We start from the raw sequence: 21046 nt of genomic DNA, 5'->3' as shown, positions 1-21046 counted from the left end.
CACATACTATTCATCATTTAAAATTATACAATTGTGCAATTGTGAGGTATTAATATACAGTACATTCACAGTGTTGTGTAACACCACTTCTACCTAGTTTCAAAACATTTTCACCATCCCAAAAGAAAACCCTGTACCCATTAAGCAGTCATTCCCCATTCTCTCTCCCCCATCCCCTGGCAACCACTAATATGTTTTCTGTCTCTATGGATCTACCTATTCTAGATATTTCATGTAAGTGAGATCACACATTATGTGACCTTTTGTGTCTGCCTTCTTTCACTTAGTATATTTTCCAGGTTCATCCACCTTGAAGCATGTATCAGTACATCATTCCTTTTTATGGCTAAAATGCCATTGTGTATATACTCCACAATTTGTTTATCCATTCATCCATTGACAGACATTTGGGTGGTTTCTACTTTTTGGTTATAATGAATACTGCTGTTATGCAAATTCATCTATAAGTATTTGATACCTAGTTTCAATTATTTTGGGTATATACCTAAAAATGGAATTGCTGGGATGTATGGAAATTCTATGTTTAAATTTTTGAGAAACTGCCAAACTTCCACAGCAGCTGCACCATTTTACATTCCCATTAGCAATGTACAATGGTTTCAGTTTCTCCATATACCCCCTACACCTGTTCTCCATTTTTAAAATTATGCCCATTATAATTGGGATGGGGGATAAAGTGGTTATTGTTGCGGTTTTGCATTGCATTTCTTTAGAGTTGAATGATGTTGAACATCTAGTTTGCTTTTTTTTTCTATTTTTTTTTCTAGTGTGCTTTTTAGCCATTTGTATATACTGTCATCATTTGGTATATGCAGGTGATTGGTTCCAGGACCCCTGCATGTACTAAAATCCACACATACTCAAGTCCACACATACTGCAGTCAGCCCTTCAGAACCCATGTATGCAAAAACTTGGCCCTCCATATGGGTGTGTTTCCAATCTTGCAAATACTGTATTTTCAATCTATGTTTGGTTGAAAATAATCTGCATCCAAGCCTGTGTTGTTCAAGGGTGAGTTGTGTGATTTGGAGAAATGTACACTCAGGTTCTTTGCCCATTTCCTAACTGGGCTGTTTATCTTTTTGTTGTTGAAGTATAAGAATGTTTTATGGCCAGGCACAGTGGCTCACGCCTGTAATCCCTGCATTTTGGGAGGCCAGGGTGGGCGGATCACTCAAGGTCAGGAGTTCAGACCAGCCTGGTCAATATAGTGAAACCCTGTCTCTACTAAAAATACAAAACTTAGCTGGGTTTGGTGGTATGTGCCTGTAGTCCTAGCTACGTGGGAGGCTGAGGCAGGAGAATCACTTGAACCTAGGAGGTGGAAGTTGCAGTGAGTCGAGATGGCACCACTGCACTCCGGCCTGGGTGACAGAGCAAGACTCTTTTTAAAAAAAAAAAAAAAAAAAAAAAGATCGGTCGGGTGCAGTGGCTCACACCTGTAATCCCAACACTTTGGGAGGCCGAGGCAGGTGGCTCATGAGGTCAGGAGTTTGAGACCAGCCTGGCCAACATGGTGAAACCCCGTGTCTATTAAAAATACAAAAATTGGTTAGGCATGGTGGCGCATGCCTGTAGTCCCAGCTACTTGGAAGGCTGAAGCAGAATTGCTTGAATCCAGGAGGCGGAGGTTGTGGTGAGCTGAGGTGGCGCTGCTGCACTGCAGCCTGGGCAACAGAGGGAGACTCTGTCTCAGATTATTTGCAAATATTTTCCACATTGTGAGTTGTCTTTTCTCTATTGTGACAGTGTTCTATAATGCGCAAACATTTCAAATTATGATGAAGTACAATTTATTTTTCTTTTGTTTGTGCTTTTGGTGTCATATAGAAGAGTCCCTTGCCAAATTCAAGGTAGGCTGTGTTTTCTTCTAAGAGTTCTCCATATTTAACTCATATATTTAGGTCATTGATCCGTTTTGAATTTGTTTTTGCATATGATGTGAGATAGAAGTCCCATTTAACTCATGCATGTGGGTATTGAGTTTTCCCAGTATTATTTGGTGAAGAGACTATTCTTTTCCCACTGAATGGTCTTGGCAGCCTTGTTGGATATAGTGGCTCATGCCTGTAATCCTAACACTTTAGGTGACCAAGGTGGGCAGATCTTTTGAGCCCAGGAATTTGAAACCATCCTGGGCAACACGGCAAGACCCTGTCTCTACAAAATACAAAAATTAGCCAGGTGGGTGGTATACACTTTTAGTCCCAGGTACTTGGGAGGCTGAGGCAGGGGAATCACCTGAGCCTGGGGAGGTCCAGGCTGCAGTAAGCCATGACTGCACCATTGCACTCTGACCAGTGAGACCCTGTTTCAGAAAAAAAAAGAAAGAAAAAGATGAAGAAAATCATGTGGTGGTAGATATGTGGGTTTATTTCTGAACTCAGTTCTATCCCATTAGACTGTATGTGTGTCCTAATGCCAGTACCTCACTGTTTTGATAACTGTAGCTTTGCAGTAAGTTGTGAAATTGTGAAGTGTGAGTCCTCTGACTTTATTCTTCTTTTCCAGTGTTGTTTTGGCTACTGGGGACCCCTTGCCATTCTGTATGAATTGGAGGATAATCTTTTCCATTTCTGTGCAAAAGCCATTGGGAATTTGATAGGGACTGATTTGAATCGGTAGATTTCTTTGGGTAGTATTGTCATTTCAACCATATTAAGTCTCCCAGTCCATGAATACAGGATGCCATCTCATTTATTTAGGTCTCATCTTAGTATAGCCAGCCAGCTCTCTTTTGGTTACTGCTATTTTTGTGAAATGCCTTTTTCCATCCTTTCTTTTCAGCCTACTTGTGCCTTTGCATCTAAATTTAATTTTAGAAGGCATGTATTCGAATCATGTTTTTAATATCCATTCAGTCCATATCTGCCTTTAACTGTTGAGTCTAATCTATTTAAAGTGATGTTTGATAAAGACTTACTTCTGCAACTTGGCATTTTTCTTTGGCATACTTTATATCTTTTCCTTTAATTCCTCTGTGATAAGGTTTGGCTCTGTGTCCCCAACCAAATCTCATATCAAATTGTAACTCTCAGTGTTGGAGGAGGGGCCTGGTGGCAGGTGATTGGATCATGGGGGCAGACTTCTCCCTTGCTGTTTTTGTGATAGTGAGTGAGTTCTGACAAGATCTGGTTAAAAGTGTGTAGCACTTCCCCCTTTGCCCACTCTCTCCTGCTGTGCCAATGTGAATATGTGCCTACTTCTCCTTCACCTTCTGCTATGATTGTAAGTTTCCGGAGGCCTCCACAGTCATGCTTCCTATACAGCCTGTGGAACCATGAGCCAATTAAAGCTCTTTTCTTTGTAAATTAAATTACCCAGTCTCAGGTAGTTCTTTTTTTTTTTTTTTTTTCTTTAATCGAGATAGAGTCCTGCTCTGTCACTCAGGCTGGAGTGCAGTGGTGCAGTCTTGGCTCACTGCAACTCCGCCCCCTGGATTCAAGAGAGTTTCCTGGCTCAGCCTCCCAAGTAGCTGGGATTACAAGTGCATGCCACCACACCTGGCTAATTTTTGTATTTTTAGTAGAGGTTTCACCATGTTGGCCATGTTGAACTCCTGACCTCAAGTGATGTGCTTGCCTCAGCCTCCCAAAGTGCTGGGATTACAGGAATGAGCCACCTCACCCAGCCTCAGGTAGTTCTTTATAACAATGTGATAACACACTAATACCCTCCAATACTGCCTTCTTTTTACATTTTTTCTAATGTACCATTTTGCTTTCCTCCTCATTTCTTTTTGTGAATATTTAAAGGTGTTTTTAGTGGTTACTCTTAGCATTACAATTAACTTTTCTAATTTTTAACAATCTACTTTGAATTGATACCAACTTAGCTTCAGTAGTATATAAAAATTGCTGATATATAGCTCTGTTTCTCCCCCCTTTATGCTGTTACTGTCACAAATTACATTTTTGTATGTTGTGTGGCCACTAACGTATATTTATAGTTACTATTTTATGCATTTGTCTTTTAAATCCTATAGGAAGCAAAGAGAGGAGATATAATTTTAAAAATACAACAATATTGGCTTTTATATTTACCTATATAGTTGCATTCACCTGTGTTCTTTATAGCTTCGTATGGTCCTGAATTATTGTCTAGTGTCCTTTCATTTCAGACTGAAGGACTCCTTGTAACATTTCTTATAAGGCAGGTCTACTAGAAACAGAGTCCTTTAGCTTTTGTTTATCTTGGAATGCCTTACTTTCTTCTGCATTATTGATGGATAGTCTTAATGGAAAAGAGTTGTTGAAATAGAATTCTTTTCTTTCAGCACTTTAATATGTCATCACACTGCCTTTCGGCTTTCGTAGTTTCTGTTAAGAAATCTGCTTTAATCTTAATGGATTAATGGATTAATCTTAATGGTTGGAGTTGACCTCTTTCAGCTTTTCCATGCTGAGGTTGCAAGTGGCTGGTGGCTCTAGCATTCCAAAGTATGCAGGGCAGTGGCCCCCTTCCCACAGCTCCATTAGGCAGTACCCTGGTGGGGCTTTTTATGGAGGCTCCAACCCATTTCCCCTCAACATTGCCCTAGTAGGTTCTCTGTAGGGGCTCCATCTCTGTGGCAGACTTCTGCCCAGACACCCAGGCTTTCTAGTACATCCTCTGAAATCTGGGGGAAGCTGCCAAGTCTCCTTCATGCTTGCATTCTAAGCATCTGCAGACTTAACACTAGATGGAAACCATGAAGGATTACAGATTGTGCCCTACTGAACTGTGGCTCAAGCTGTACCTGGGCCCCTTTGAGCTGAAGCTGGAACCAGAGCAGCTGAGATGTGGGGAGCAGTGTCACAAGGCTGCACAGGGCAGCACTGCCCTAGGCATGGCCCCTGAAACCATTAATTCCTCCTAGGCCTCTGGGCCTGTGATGGAAGGCGCTGTCCTGACGATCTCTGATATGCCTTTAAGGCTTTTTCCCCATTGTCTTGGAGTGTTACTTGGCTCCATTTCAGTCATGCTAATCATTCTAGCAAGTGGTTGCTCCGCCACTGCTTGGGCTTGGATTCTTTCTGTACCACAGGCTCAGGCTGCAAACTTTCCAGACTTTATGCTTTCATTCCCTTTTAAATATCAGTTCCAACTTTAAGTCATTTCTTTGCTCCTGTATTTGATCATAGGCTGTTAGGAGCAGTCAGGCCACATCTTGAATGCTTTGCTGCTTAGAAATTTCTTCTGCCAGATACCCTCGGTCATCATTCTTAAGTTCAGTCTTCCACAGATCCCTAGGACATGCAACCAAGCTCTGTGCCAGGACAAAACATGGGTGACCTATACTCCAGTTTCCAATAAATTCTCATTTTCTTCTGAGACCTCATCAGCTTAGCCTTCACTGTCCATATCACTATCAACATTTTGGCCACAACCATTTAACCAGTCTCTTAGAAGTTTCAAACTTTCCCTCATCTTAGTGTCTTCTTCTGAGCCCTCTGAATTCTTCCAACCTCTGCTTGTTACTCAGTTCCAAAGCTGCTTCTGCATCTTCAGGTATCTTTATAGCAATGCTCTACTCCTCAGTACCAATTTTGTGTTAGTTGTTTTTTGCATTGCTACAAATAAATACCTGAGGCTGTGTCATTTATAAAGAAAAGAGGTTTAATTGGCTCATGGTTATGCAGGCTGTACAGGAGGCATAGCACTGGCATCTGCTCAGCTTCTGGTGAGGCCTCAGGGAGCTTTTACTCATGGCAGAAAGTGAAGCAGGAGCCAGTACATCACATAGTGACAGTGGGAGCAAGAGAGAGAGATAAGGGGTAGGTCCTAGACTCTTTATTTATTTGTTTATTTATTTATTTTTTTGAGGTGAGTCTCGCTCTGTTACCCAGGCTGGAGTGCAGTGGCATGATCTTGGATCACAGCAACCTCTGCCTCCCAGGTTCAAGTGATTCTCCTCCCTCAGCTTCCCAAGTAGTAGGGACTACAGGCATGGACCACCACACCCTCCTAATTTTTGTATTTTCAGTAGAGACAGGGTTTCGCCATGTTGGCCAGGCTGGTCTCAAACTCCTGACCTCAGGTTATCCACCCACCTCGGCCTCCCAAAGTGCTGGGATTACAAGCGTGAGTCACCACGCCTGGTGCCAGACTCTTTTAAATAACCAGATCTCGTGTGAACCGAGTGAGAACTCACTCATCATCAAGAGAATGGTGCTAAACCATCCATAAGAGATACACCCCTGCGACCCAAATGCCTCCCACCAGTCCCCAACTCCCACACTGTGGATTATATTTCAGCATGAAATTTGGAGGGGACACACATGCAAACTATATCAGTAGGCCAGTAAGAAAAACGTGCCACACACTTTCTCCCCAAAATTTAGCAGCCTCTTTCTTTATTAAGTACTCCACTGAGGCTGAGTGCAGTGGCTCACGCCTATAATCCCAGCACTTTGGGAGGTTGAGGTGGGTGGATCACCTGAGGTCAGGAGTTCTAGACCAGCCTGGCCAATATGGTGAAACCCTGTCTCTACTAAACATATGAAAATTAGCTGGGCGTGGTGATGGGTGCCTGTAATTCCAGCTACTTGGGAGGCTGGGGTGGAAGAACTGCTTGAACCCAAGAGGAAGAGGTTGTAGTTGCAGTGACCTGAGATCATGGAGTTGCACTCCAGCCTGGGTGACAGAGTGAGACTCTGTCTCAAAAAAAAAAAAAAAAAGAAAAGAAAAGAAAAAGAAAGTACTCCACTGGTTGGTGGTTTAAAAAAAAAAAAAAAAGATTCTAGAGTTCCAAAAAGTTGATTCTATCAGTTTTTGTCAGCTTTAATGATTGCCTTAGTGGAGGGACCAATTCTTAGAGCTCCCAAAGTTACCATTTCTCGTGAAGTCACTCATGTTGAAAGGTTTTTAACTACAGATTCGGTTCATTTAATATAATTGATACTAGGATTATTTATTTTAGGTATTTCTTCCTGAGTGAGTTTTGGTAGTTATCTTCTTTCAAAGAATTAATCCATGTAATTTAAGTTGTCAAATTTATGCACATAGACCGGTTCTTATTATTCTCTTATTATCCTTTTACTGTTTGTAGGGCCTATAGTAACTATTTGCGTTTTCATTTCTGATATTGTTAACATGTATTTTTTATCTTGGTCATTCTTGATACAGGTTTATCAGCTTTGTTAGTTTTTTTCAGAGAACTAACTTCAAATGTTATTTTCCAATAATATTAAACAAAGTGCTCACCTATTATTTTCAAGGATTTGATGACACTGCAGATAAGTTTCTGTTACTGATTTCTAGTTTTTAAGTCTACTGTGTTCAGAGAATATATTTGGTAGATTTCAATTCTTTTAGTTTAAGATATTTTTCTGGTCCAGAAAATGGTCTTTCAGTGAATATTTCATGAAAAGATGTGAGCACTTTGTTAACATATTTATAAGTATTTAGAAGGAGAGTTTAGTATACAAAATAGTCTTTTCCTTTTCCCTTCTTCTATAAGCAGTCTGTTTTAAATTGTATAGTTTCCTGTTATGGCTATATGAGAAATAAGTTCTTACATAACCGTTAGCTTTTTTTTTTTTTTTTTTTTTTTTGAGACAGAGTCTCGCTCTCTCACCCAGGCTGGAGTGCAGTGGCACAATCTTGGCTCACTACAACCTGTGCCTCCTGGGTTCAAGCAAATCTCTGCCTCAGCCTCCCGAGTAGCTGGGATTACAGGCACCCGTCACCATACCCAGCTAATTTTTTGTATTTTTAGTAGAGATGGGGTTTCACCATCTTGGTCAGGCTGGTCTTGAACTCCTGACCTCATGATCCACCTGCCTCAGCCTCCCAAAGTGCTGGGATTACAGGCATGAGCCATTGCCCCGGCCATCTGTTCGCTTTTTTTTTTTTTTTTTTTTTTTTTTTTTGAGATGGAGTTTCAATCTTTGTTGCCCAGGCTGGAGTGCAATGCCACGATCTCGGCTCGCCAGAACCTCCGTGTCCTGGGTTCAAGCAATTCTCCTGCCTCAGCCTCATGAGTAGCTGGGATTACTGGCAAGAGCCACCATGCCTGACTAATTTTATATATTTAATAGAGACGGGGTTTTTCCATGTTGGTCAGGCTGGTCTTGAACTCCCAACCTCAGGTGATCTGCCCGCCTCAGCCTCCGAAAGTGCTGGGATTACAGGCGTGAGCCACTGCAACCGGCCCTATTAGCTTTTAGATCTGATTTGCCATGTGGTTTTTTTTGTAGTTTCTATTAAGTATATTCTAGAATGCCTTGCAAAATTAGTGCTTCATTTGTATGCTTTTAACATCTTTATATTTATGAAAACATCTTTTTTTATTATCCTTGAATGAAAAATTTGGCAGGGCATGGAATTCTAGGTTCAAAACCTTATCCTTTGTGGGTGTTTTTTCTTTGTCTTTAACATTGGGTTCTACATATGAAAAGTCATATGTTAGTTTTGTCCTTATTCTCTTAGGTAATCTCTTAATTGCTGAAATAGAATTGCTGTCATCTAAGAAACTAGTACTTGTATGTTTTCACAGAAATAGAAGTGTTGCTTTAAATAAATACAGATGTATTTCAACAGAATAAAATGTCTATGTGTGTATATCACACAATTTGTGTTTCTCTTTTTGTCTGTATTGTGCCCATATTTAGGCACCCTGGTGAAGTAATCATGTTGCCCAATTGACCTTGGTACCATTATGTAGTGGGGTCTCTTCATCAGCTCTTGCTTTATACTGGATGCTCTTCGGTTTTTGTTGTTGTTTTTTAAGTGGGGAGTCTTTAATAATTTTCCTATCAATCATTCTTCTGTCCTTGCCAAACCCTAGCCCTTTGACTCTGAGCACAGAAGTTTACATGAGCTCTTTGTTAGGATGTGTGTACAAGAGCTGGATTCTCTTATCTGGTCTTAGGAATTCTAGATATTTCCAAAATTTCTCAAAAGGCCTGCTTACTTATCACAGCTTTCACTCCTTTGTTGTGCTGGTGTGTGGTTATGCTAATTTGGACTCTTTACGTTTGGATTTTGAACTACTACTGTCCCTTATTTGTAAGTCTCCCTTTCTTTGGTTTCCTAGATACTCTTCCTGGTCTCTTACGTTTAGAGAAGTTCTCTCAGGCTCCGTAGTCTGGGTCTAGTCTCCTGCCATTATCTCAGATACTGCTGTTCCCACAGCTGCTGCTGCTTCTTCTTTTTTTTTTTTTTTTTTTTTTTGAGACAGAGTCTCACTCGGTCATCCAGGCAGGAGTGCAGTGATTCGATCTTGGCTGACTACAAGCTCTGCCTCCCAGGTTCACGCCATTCTGCTGCCTTAGCCTCCTGAGTAGCTGGGACTACAGGCGCCCACGACCATGCCCGGCTAATTTTTTTTTTTTTTTTTTTTTTTTTTCAGTAGAGACAGGGTTTCACCGTGTTAGCCAGGATGGTCTCGATCTCCTGACCTCGTGATCCATCCACTTTGGCCTCCCAAAGTGCTGGGATTACAGGCATGAGCCACCATGCCCAGTCCCCACAGCTTCTTTTCTGGGCTCTTCTAGAACTCTATTTTTTAATATATTTGAAAATTCTGTTTGTGGAAACTTACTCCTATGTGTATCTGCCAAAATGGACAATTCCAGCTTTATGTTCCACAGTCACTTTAAGCACAGAATAAATGAAATTCAACTCATTAACTCCTGCCCAACTTATCCTTTTCCTTGTATTCCTGTTTCATTTACAGACTTCCTTGTTGCCACACAATAATGTTAGTTTATAAAAAATTAGCCGGGCGTGGTGGCGTGCGCCTGTAGTCCCAGCTACTCGGGAGGCTGAGGCAGAAGAATGGTGTGAACCTGGGAGGTGGAGCTTGCAGTGAGCTGAGATCCCACCACTGCACTCCAGCCTGGGCAACAGAGTGAGACTCCATGTCAAAACAAACAAACAAACAAACAAACAAAAAGCCGAACCGGCTGGGCATGGTGGCTCGGGCCGGTAATCCTAGCACTTTGGGAGGCCAAGGCGGGCAGATTATCTGAGGTCAGGAGTTCGAGACCAGCCTGGCCAACATGCCAAAACCCCGTCTCTACTAAAAATACAAAAATTAGCAGGGTGTGGTGGCAGGCACCTGTAATCCCAGGTACTTGGGAGGCTGATGTAGGAGAATCGTTTGAACCTGGGAGGCGGAGGTTGCAGTGAGCCAAGATTGCGTCATCCAGCCTGGGAGACAGAGCCAGACTCTATCGCAAAAGAAAAAAGAAAAAAAAACCCAACAATTTATATCCAGCCAAGATGTTCTGCAAGTAAAAATACTGCCTTTTAGATTTCATGGAATATAAATAAAGCAATGATCAGAAGAAATTTCATAGCCTTAAACAGTTCTACCAATAAAAGTGAAGGAATGAAAATAATTGGCACTATGACTGTACCCACAAGCAAGGCATCCAGACACTATGGGAGCTGCCCTCCCTCTTTCTCTCAGTGGTTATTAACTAATTTCCAATTAATTACAAAGTCACATTATACTTCTTTCCCCCACTGCTATTGCTTTCATATAAATGTTTTTCTGATTTTTCTAATGTGCCATTTGCTACTTCTACATTAAAGTTTTCTCCTAAGCCACTCATTTACCCCTATAACTCCTAAGCCACTCATTTACCCCTATAACTCCAGTGCTTACTTGATACGTCTCTTCAGTGGCTCCTAGTGTCTGTATTTCCATCTACACAGTGAATGGTGAGCATCCCAGAGATATATAAGACATTTCACATAGTATGAAATAGCAGAATATCTATTTATGTTTTCTCTTATATGAACAAAAGAAACTTATTAAGTTTATTATTATTATTGAGATGGAGTCTCGCTCTGTCACCCAAGCTGGAATTCAGTGGCACGATCTTGGTTTACTGCAACCTCTGCCTCCCAGGTTCAAGCCATTCTCTTGGCTCAATTTCCTGAGTAGATGGGACTACAGGTGCATGCCACCACGCCTGGTGAATTTTTGTAATTTTTAGCAGAGATGGGGTTTTGCCATGTTGGCCAGGCTGGTCTCAAACTACTGCCTTCAGGTTATCCACCTGCTTCAACCTCTAAAAGTGGTGGAATTACAGGCATGGGCCACTGCACCCAGCCTAATTTTTTATTTTTTTTTTTAGGTAGAGTTTCGCTGTGTCTTACTGCAGCCTTGACTTCCCAGGTTCATGAGATTCTCCCATATCACCCTCTCAAGTAGCTGGTGTTACAGGCCTGAGCCACCACATCCACCCCTTTAATTCTTAATAAACATTAATATATGCAAATGTATATAATATATTAATAAGCAGAGATTTATTTGTTAAGTGTGTATGCAAAATATACTTTACTGGTCCAAAAGACAGATTCAGAATTTCTTCTTGTCCTGACCCTTGACTTTACACTGTAACCTTCTAACTAATCTTGGTCCTATGCCCTACCATAGGTATGTACCTACCAAGGTATATACCTACTATAGGTATATACCCACCATAGATATCATACCTACCAAGTTATATGTGGTTTCCTAAACTTGCGATTTCTATGCATCCATGACTTTGCCAATTGTGTTTTCTTTATTCCTAAAGTTAGTCAGTTTGACCACCTCATAAAATCTAACATGACAATATGAAATGCAAATAATTACCCCCATTTGTGACGGTCTCATATTGTGTACATGATTCTATCATGGCACCTGCTTCACACATACTGTAATTTAGCATTTTCACCTTTGTCTCCCTGGCAAAATATAAGCTCCTTGTAACAGGAATAGAATCATGTGTCACTTAGTGACGGGGATATGTTCTGAGAAAGGTATCATTAGGTGACTTCGTCATGCAAGCATCATAGGGTGTCCTTACACAAGCCTAGATAGTACAGCTGACTGCACACCTAGGCTATGTGGTGTCGCCCATTGATCCTAGGCTATAAACCTATATAGTATGTTACAGTACTGAACACTGTAGGCAATTTGTAACACAATGGTAAGAATTTATGTATCTAAACATAAAAAACAGACTATAAAAATACTGCATTTTCTTACAGGATCTTCATCATATATGGAATCTGTCATTAACTGAAATGTCATTATGCAGCACGTGACACTCGTTTTTTTTTCTTCTTTGTATCTTCAGCAGAGTTCCAGGCATGGAGTGGGAATTCAGTAAATATGTACTGAACAAATATTCCTTCTATGAATAAAGCAGGGTACAGCATGGCACATATCCTAACTCTCCAAAGTGAACTTTGCAGTTAGTACACTAAGAGCTAGCTCACATGTCTTTTCAATGGTATGCTATCTATTCTGGTTACTTCAGATTGAACTGAAGTTTGTTATTCCAGGGACCCGTGACATTAAAGGATGTTATTGTGGAATTCACCAAGGAGGAATGGAAGCTACTGACCTCTGCTCAGAGGACTCTGTATAAGGATGTGATGCTGGAAAACTATAGTCACCTGGTCTCAGTGGGTGAGGAAAACTTCCGCAGGTGTAAATCCCAGTAGTTTGCATCTCCCTTCTTGGTTACTGGAATGTAAGAGGTCCCTATAGGGTTGAATGATTGACATTAGCTATGATTCAGAGTTCGAAGTTAATAAATCCATTTTGGGTACTAGAAAAAATATTTGTGTCCCTGTCTCCCCACTGAAAGAATCTAAATTTGCCAAGCCTAACTGGAACCTTCATCATTCTCCTGAAACTCCACTTCCTCATCTTTCACAGTCCCTAAATTCCAAGCAATTTGTATCATTTCCTTGATATTTTCATTCATAGGTTACCATGTGAATAAACCAAATGCGGTCTTCAAGTTGAAGCAAGGAAAAGAGCCGTGGATATTAGAAGTAGAAATTCCACATCAGGTCTTGCCCTGTGAGTTGGAAGAAATTATATCCCATGTTACTGGTGAGTGGTTGGTGCCTCTTGCCTTCTGAAATATATTTTTTGGCAATCTCTCACTTTTTTTTTTTTTTTTGAAACAGAGTTTCAATCTTGTTGTCCAGGCTGGAGTCCAATGTTGCCATCTCAACTCACTGCAACCTCCACCTCCCAGGTTCAAGTGATTCTCCTGCCTCAGCCTCCCGAGTAGCTGGGATTACAGGCATGCACCACCACGCCTGGCTCATTTGGTAATTTTAGTAGAGGCGAGTTTTCTCCATGTTGATCAGGCTCGTCTCGAACTCCAGACCTCAGGTGATTCACCCTCCTCGGCCTCCCAAAGTGTTGGGATTACAGGCATGAGCCACCACGCCCGGCCTTGGCAGTCTCTTTAAAAATGCCTTATAGTTTTGGCAGCAGTTAAGGACACTTGATTTGCACATGTTTAAAAATCCTAAGTCATACCTCCAGTTTTTGTTCTCTCCACTTAAATTCTCTCCTTTGCTAGACATGTTTTAAATAGATTTACTTCTCTTTCCTATATACAAACTCTAATCCCTCCTTACCCTTGTAAGATTTTTTTTGTCTTTTTCTCCAGAATCGCCAGTTACTCCCTGCCATTAGAGTATACAACTATAAAGTGTTTGTAAATCCGACTTATAACGTTTTTAAGTGGTATCCCCCTCCTTTTATTAACGACAAAATACTTCAGTTATTTTGGCACCAATTTTAACTCCCCATTTTTTCTTTAAACTCTGAGCTCAGATTAGAAATTGTTATGCCGCTCATCAATTCTTTCATTTCAGAGTTGCTCCTTCCTGCTATACAGTGTTTATCCTTCCCACAGAGCACTGCTTAACCTCCCTAAAATCTACTGTACCTTATTTAGATAACACTACGACAATCTCATCCTGCCTCCTTAAATGTTTGTCATGTATTTCCTAACTTGTGCACAGATGTGTTGCCAGTGTCAGGAACAATGCCTAGTACATATTAGTTGCTCACTAGATATTTGTTGAAAGAAAGAATATTAATTAACAAGAGACTGGCCGGGCATGGTGGCTCACGTCTGTAATCCGAGCACTTTGGGAGGCCAAAGTGGGTGGATCACCGTGAGACTCATGTTCATGAAAAAAAGAAATAAAACATATATAAAATAATTAACAACAGACAGACACTCTCTACTTTCTGCTCTGTGCTTTTTAGTAAGTCCTATAAGAGCTCATCCATTTTTAAGGCCAGTGCATTGGTTTTTATGATGAGGACTCCTAAAATTGACCTCTCCAGCATCTTTGCCCTATTTATATTCTGATCCCATATTTTTACCTTCTTATAAGATAGTTCTGCTTATTCTACTTCCTTCCTTGTTAGGGTCAAAACAAAAATTGTTGATTTAAATTCCCACAGTAGCTGTGTAATGCAGCATATGTACATTGCCAGAAGTCTGCATGGTATGATTAATACTGACTCAGTATTAAGTCATTTAGACAAAATAAAAATCTTACAAGGGTAAGGAGGTATTAGTAATATTCATTTAAATGAATTTTCTGTCAAGAACTAGTCTGGCCCTCTCTTGCCTATGCAACTTATTTCTCCTTGTGGTCCCAAGACACCTGTTAATCTCCATTTTACTCTGCTCTTAAAATGTTTTCCAAACATAAGATTTTTTTTATTTTTTATTTTTTTGAGATGGAGTTATACTCTGTTGCCCAGGCTGGGGTGCAGTGTTGCAATCTCAGCTCACTGCAACCTCCACCTCCCCGGTTCAAGCGATTCTTCTGCCTCAGCCTCTTGAGTAGCTGGGATTACAGGTGCCTGCCACCAGGCCCAGCTAATTTTTGTATTTTTAGTAGAGGCAGAGTTTCACCATGTTGATCAGGCTGGTCTCGAACCCCTGACCTCACGTGATCCACCCACCTCAGCCTCCCAAAGTGCTGGGATTATAGGCATGAGCCACCGTTCCCGGCCCATACATATGATCTTATTTCAGGTGTATCTGAGTTAACGTTGCATAAGTCTCTGTCAAGTGACGTTTCTTATGTATTCCCCACCATTGCTATGAAATTCCAACCCCAAGCCTCTACTGATAATCTTTCACTTGCTTTCATGGATTTAAAGATGCATAAATATGAAGGTCACTAAAGATTCTAGAATGATGTTTAATAACTGAAACTTTAAAGATCCTGTAGTAAATTGGAAGCAGAGATGGAGAAAGTAAGATATGAAATCGAAATTCAAGACTAGTGCTGAGTCATAAGTAACAAGTGCTTTAGAAGTGCAGGATTTGGTGGTCAGGATATGTTCAGGATTGAAAATATCTGGTGTTACAACTAGGAATTCATCCTTATATAGATGGCTTATCCTGATGCTTTTAAGAAAATCCTTCCTTTTGGATATATGTGGTCCTCCATCTTCCTGTCCTAAAAACAAAGCCAGCTAGATGGAGAGTGAAAGCCCAAGCTACTCTTTCTCTAAGCCTGAGGAAACTGATGTTCTGAGAAAGTCCCTTTAGTATTGACACATAGATTGCTGTGGATGGATAAAGAGGAAATAAAGAAGAAGTTTGTCTGCTAAATACTAGCAAACCTAGCACAGTAATCTAGGTTTGAGGGAATAAAGACCTATACTTCAGTATACTTCAACTCCTTCTTCCAGTTTAGTCTTCCATGTAATTCCAGGGAACACTGTTGTCCAGTAGTTTTGCTTAACCTGCTTACTGTTCATGGTCCTTAAGGGGCTCACAGCATTCTCTATACTTCCCACACTCTTGTTCAGCAACACTTCAAATGTCCTGTGTTCTCCGCTCCCAGTTTTTTTGTTTGTTTGTTTGTTCTGTTTTTGTCATTAACTTTTGCCTCCAGGCTCTTAAGGTTATATTTGTAAAAATGTCAGAGAACATGGGTCTACAACTAGGTTCCTTCTTCTTTGTGTGACAGCAGTTTTTAGTGTTTGTTTTAGTTTATTTTTCCAAAACAATGGGCTAGAGGAAATTTGCATTTGAGGTTCTTTCATTATGAGAAATTGGCCTGAAGCCTAAGAATTGATGCTATGACAATATTAATGTGTTAATATTTATAAAGTATTAAATTTTTGATTCCCTTGTAGAAGACCTATGGAGTATTCGTGATCTAGAATCAAGATACCAGGAAAGCCAAGCTGGAAATTCAAGGCAAGTTCAAGAATTAATGTTTAAGATTAAAGATTTGTAAGCAAGAGTCTTGAAGGAGTTACTGGAAATGGGAGGACACTAGTTAATACTAAACATGAGAAAACTAACACTGCAGAGCAAATCCCGAGGAATATAATCCAAATGGGAATGCCCCTTTTCATAGAGACCTTGTGCAGGATCAGGAGACTGAAACTTTGAAGTAGTCTTTTTACTCTTCTGAATTAAATAATAAAGGGAGTCTTTATTACACAAAACAGAAAGCAGGCAATTGAGAGACCCTGTGAATAGAATGCAGATGCAGATTCACCTTTTACTAAGTGTTAAACTACAGTGCAGGTCAGAGAATGTTCACAGTGGAGAAACCCTATGGAACCAATAAATATGGGAGCATCTCTAGAAATCAGTCCTCAGAGGTACTTGGAGAATACACCTAGTGGGGGGAAAAAGCCTTAAAAGTCTTACACATTAGTGAATGTGGAACTTTCTGTCTAGGAAAGTTAAACATCAGAAAACTCGTACCACAGAGAAACCCTATGAATGTAAGGAATGTGGGAAGTTCTTCTGCCAGAGGTCTGCCCTCATAGTACATCAGCATACTCACTCAAAGGGCAAATCCTATGACTGTGATAAATGTGGGAACTTGTTCTCCAAAAATGAAGACCTCACAAGACATCAGAAAATTCACAAGAGAGATAAAACCTATGAGTGTAAAGAATGTAAGAAAATATTTTACCACCTATCATCTCTCAGTAGACATCTGAGAACCCATGCAGGAGAGAAACCCTACGAATGTAATCAGTGTGAGAAATCCTTCTACCAGAAACCACATCTCATAGAACATCAGAAAACATACACGGGAGAAATCTTTTGAATGTACTGAATGTGGGAAGTTCTTCTATGTGAAGGCATACCTCATGGTACATCAGAAGACACACACAGGGGAGAAACCCTATGAGTGTAAGGAGTGTGGGAAAGCCTTTTCCCAGAAGTCACACCTCACAGTACATCAGAGAATATACACAGGGGAGAAACCCTATACATGTAAGGAATGTGGGAAATTCTTCTCTAGGAATTCACACCTCAAAACTCATCAGAGAACTCACACGGGAGAGAAACCCTATGAATGTAAGGAATGTAGGAAATGCTTCTACCAGAAGTCAGCCCTCACAGTACATCAGCGAACTCACACAGGGGAGAAACCCTTTGAATGTAATAAATGTGGGAAAACCTTTTACTATAAATCAGACCTCACTAAACATCAGAGAAAACACACAGGGAAGAAGCCCTATGAATGCACAGAATGTGGCAAATCTTTCTCTGTGAATTCGGTCCTCAGATTACATCAAAGGACTCACACAGGAGAGAAGTCCTATGCATGCAAGGAATGTGGGAAGTCCTTTTCTCAGAAGTCACATTTTATTAAACATCAGAGAAAACACACAGGGGAGAAGCCCTGTGAGTGCCAAGAGTGTGGGGAAACCTTTATCCAGAAGAAGTCACAACTCACTGCACATCAGAAGACACACACAAAGAAGAGGAAGGCTGAGAAGCAAGATGAGTTGAGAAATTCTCTTGACTGAATTCATCCTTCAGAACAATCAGATAATTCACACAAGAGGTATACCTTATGAATGGCCTCAATATAGGAAAATTTTCAGCTACAATCTTTGCTCTCTCTGTGTATCAGCAAATACATAGAGAGAAATTCTGTACATTTATTTGGGAGAAAATTTTATCATATTGTAGACTTTTCTAAATTCTAGATAATATAAGTGGCAGTAGTCATGCAAATTGTAAAACAGGAGGGAAGCCTTTCAGAAGTCATACTTTTGTTTTGCAACATAGAAATCACACAGGAGAGAAATCCTGTAAGTAAAACGAATGTCAATACATTTTCTGTCAGGGCAGCCAGCTGTAGACATCCAAAAGTTCAAGAGTGAGAAGCTCCTTGAGTATCCAGAAATCTCTTTACACAATTGGAGCTCATATACTAAAGAATTCAAAGCGATAACTGCAAAGACAGTGGTAGATATAGAAACCTTTATTAAGAATTGCTGTTTCATTCAATGTCAGATCACTGGTACTTGGATAGATATTTTAAATATTTGGAAGGTGTTCAACAAAAATTCAAATAATTTGTACTGAGGGAAACAGTTATACTAGAAATCATGTCGCAGATCTGATGCCAAGATTGTTCTATTTTAAAAGGAAACCTGCAAATGTCTACATACATGAAGCATTTAAAAAGCACAAATTATCAGGCAACATCATTAAACATACATTAAATGTCTTTTAGTATATAGGACTTTGTATGTGAGTGTGCTATAACATGTAACTTACGGATGTTCAATGTGCATGTGGAATCCATCCATAATGGTGCATAGGGAAATAGGTAACCTTAGTTCAGTAACTATTATGTGTATGACGATGTTGCACATTAAGTCTCACTAGTGACTCTTGTTAATATTTGTATTGTAAGTGTAGTATTCCTTTTAAATTATAAGGCTTCTTTTTCTCCTATTTTTTGGTGTTTGTAAATGGATATAGACAGTGGTACTAAACTAATCCTTCAAAAAGAAGTTAAAATATTTTTGTAAAATTTTCAAATGTCAGCCAAGTTTTGCATTAGGGACACATTTATATATAGCAAAAGCCTGAGCTGTTTTTAAACAGCTAAAAACAGTAATATTTATTACAGTCTACACAGTGAAAACAAATAGTGCAATGTAAGAAGTATTATGTATCTTACTGTTGATGTATGAGCAGGGAGCAGAGCTATCTGCATTTGTATTTTGTCTGAGAGTCCTAAGTGTTCTTCACCAACTTTTTCTTCCTCATAGAAGCAACATGACATAGTTAAGGGTGTGGACTCTGGACTCCTGCTGCCTGGGCCCCAATTCCAGCCTGGGGCATGCTACTTAATATCTCTGTGCCTCAATTCCCTTCCCATAAAAGAGTGGTGATAGTGACAACATCTTAGGATTGCTTTGAGGTCTAAATGAGTTGAAATTTTCAAAGCACTTAGAATAGTGTCTGAGACACAAGAGCTATATGTTAGAGGTTATCATCATTATTTGTATTTTGTGAATTACACTGCAAAAAAAAAAAAAGGTTGGCTACCCAACATTCATCCCCCACCTTCTTGCTGCCAGTGCCTTGATTTGGTTGTTTGTTGTTTGTTTGTTTTCCTAGAAGTGATTTAGGGGCAGTTCCTGACTACACTAAGTCAGGGTTTGACAAATGACGGTCCATCAGACTGATCTGGCCCACTACCCATTTTTGTATCCTGCAAGCTAAGAATGATTTTATATTTCTAAATGGTTGAAAAAAATCAAAGAATATTGTGACACATGAAAATTATATGATATTCAAATTTCAGTGTCCATAAATAAAGTATTGAAAACACAAATACAAACAAAAACTTCTGTTTATGTTTGACCTGTGGCTGTCTTTGCACTACCCCAGCAGGGTTGAGTAGTTGTGGCAGACACCTTATGCCCTTGAGCCTATGATCTATCACTTTACAAAGTAAGTTTTTCTTTTACTTAGAGCTGAAAATAAAAGCAATGTAGAGTTATGCTTTTATAAATATTACATGTTTCAGAAATTATGCATACAGCAATTTGTAGGTGGGTGGGGTTTTTTTGCAGTATATTTATTTTGTGCATTATATTTATATGTTAAGAGCCTGAGCTTAGAAGTATTTTTTCAAAGAAATGTGTTTTTTACTTGCTAACTTGTCATAACATCAAAACAAGAAATTTCTTGATGGACTGTAGCAGTAAAATATGAAATGAACATTGTCTAAATTAAATTGAAGCAATTCTTGTGCCTCAGCCAAGTAGCTGGGACTTCAGGCATGCACCACCATACCTGGCTAGGTTTTGTATTTTTAGTAGAGATGAGGTTTCGCCATGTTGGCCGGGCTGGTCTTGAATTCCTGACCTCAAGTGATCTGCCCACCTCAGCCTCTCAAAGTACTAGGTTTACAGGCGTGAGCCACTGTGTTCAGCCCACGTCGTCTTTGTTCATTCGTCTGTTGATGGACACTTAGGATGCTTCCAAATCTTGACTATTGTGAACAGTGCTGCAATAAACATGGGAGTCCAGATATCTCTTCAATATACTGATTTCCTTTCTTTTAGGTATATACCTAGGAGTGCTGGACTGTACAGTAGCTCTATTTTTAGTTCTCCAAACCATTCTCCATGGTGGTTGTATAAGCTCAGTTTTGGATACATTACATACAAATTTGGATACATTTCTGCAGAATGGAAAAGGAGAATAGTCATTTGGAAATACAAGTTTGAACCTTGGGGAAAAGCTCATACGATAGGTAGTTACAGATTCTGATAAGAGACTCATCACTGTACACACAGACAAAGTTCCTACATGAAATCACCAGAGTAGGTAAACTCATCCAGAGATAGCACACAGTCAGGGAAGGAAAGAGGTCCAAATGGTGTCAAGTGCTGTGACAAGATGAAACTGTGAGAACAAAAGGAGGCTGCTGAGTTCTGCAAGCAAGTCATCACAAACGAGAGCCTTTCATTGGGATGGTGGGCACAAAGCTTGACTATAGTGGCTCACAATGACTAAAGGAGTAGAAGAAAGGCTGTTGAGGTAGTTTGATGGTAAAGAAAAAAAAGGCACAGAGAGTCTGAAGAAGAGATAAGCTTAAAGGAATTTTTATCTTAGGATGGAGAAAACCTGAACATATTTACAGAGTCACTAGGAACAGACAAAATATATATATATATATATATATATACACACACACACACACACACACAGAGAGAGACCTGCCTCTGAAATAGCAGGGAATGTGGTGAGGACTGGTAAAGATTACAGATAAATTGAGACATAAAAGGCTAAATTCCTTATTGAGTTTATAAGGTGGGGTGGAGTAACAAGTTTGAAGAGAATGGTGAAAGTCTGGAATGGCTGCTGTAGAAAAAAATGAATGGCAGTCAACCAGAAGAGAATAAAAAGGTTTCAGGATAGGATTGAGAGCCAAGCTGTGACTGGAGCTCATAAATCTGTAATAGAGTCA

At 40.0% G+C, this 21046-nt stretch overlaps 1 protein-coding gene across 1 annotated transcript in view; it reads left to right on the top strand.

Annotated features, from left to right (window-relative positions):
- LOC111536035 (zinc finger protein 25-like) overlaps positions 1–19803 on the top strand; it is a 22397-nt gene extending 2594 nt beyond the window's left edge. Inside the window, 5 exon segments of the mRNA XM_023202295.1 lie at positions 12293–12419; positions 12723–12818; positions 15930–15993; positions 16486–16851; positions 16853–19803. Of these exon segments, the coding sequence (XP_023058063.1) occupies positions 12293–12419; positions 12723–12818; positions 15930–15993; positions 16486–16851; positions 16853–17573 (1374 nt within the window). The 3' untranslated portion in view covers positions 17574–19803.
- Positions 19804–21046: the final 1243 nt, after the last annotated feature.

This window comes from Piliocolobus tephrosceles, chromosome 9 (assembly GCF_002776525.5).
Source record: "Piliocolobus tephrosceles isolate RC106 chromosome 9, ASM277652v3, whole genome shotgun sequence".
NCBI classification, from domain to species: Eukaryota; Metazoa; Chordata; class Mammalia; order Primates; family Cercopithecidae; genus Piliocolobus; species Piliocolobus tephrosceles.
Note: the sequence above shows the minus strand (reverse complement) of the source record. Positions and strands in the feature narration are given on the sequence as shown.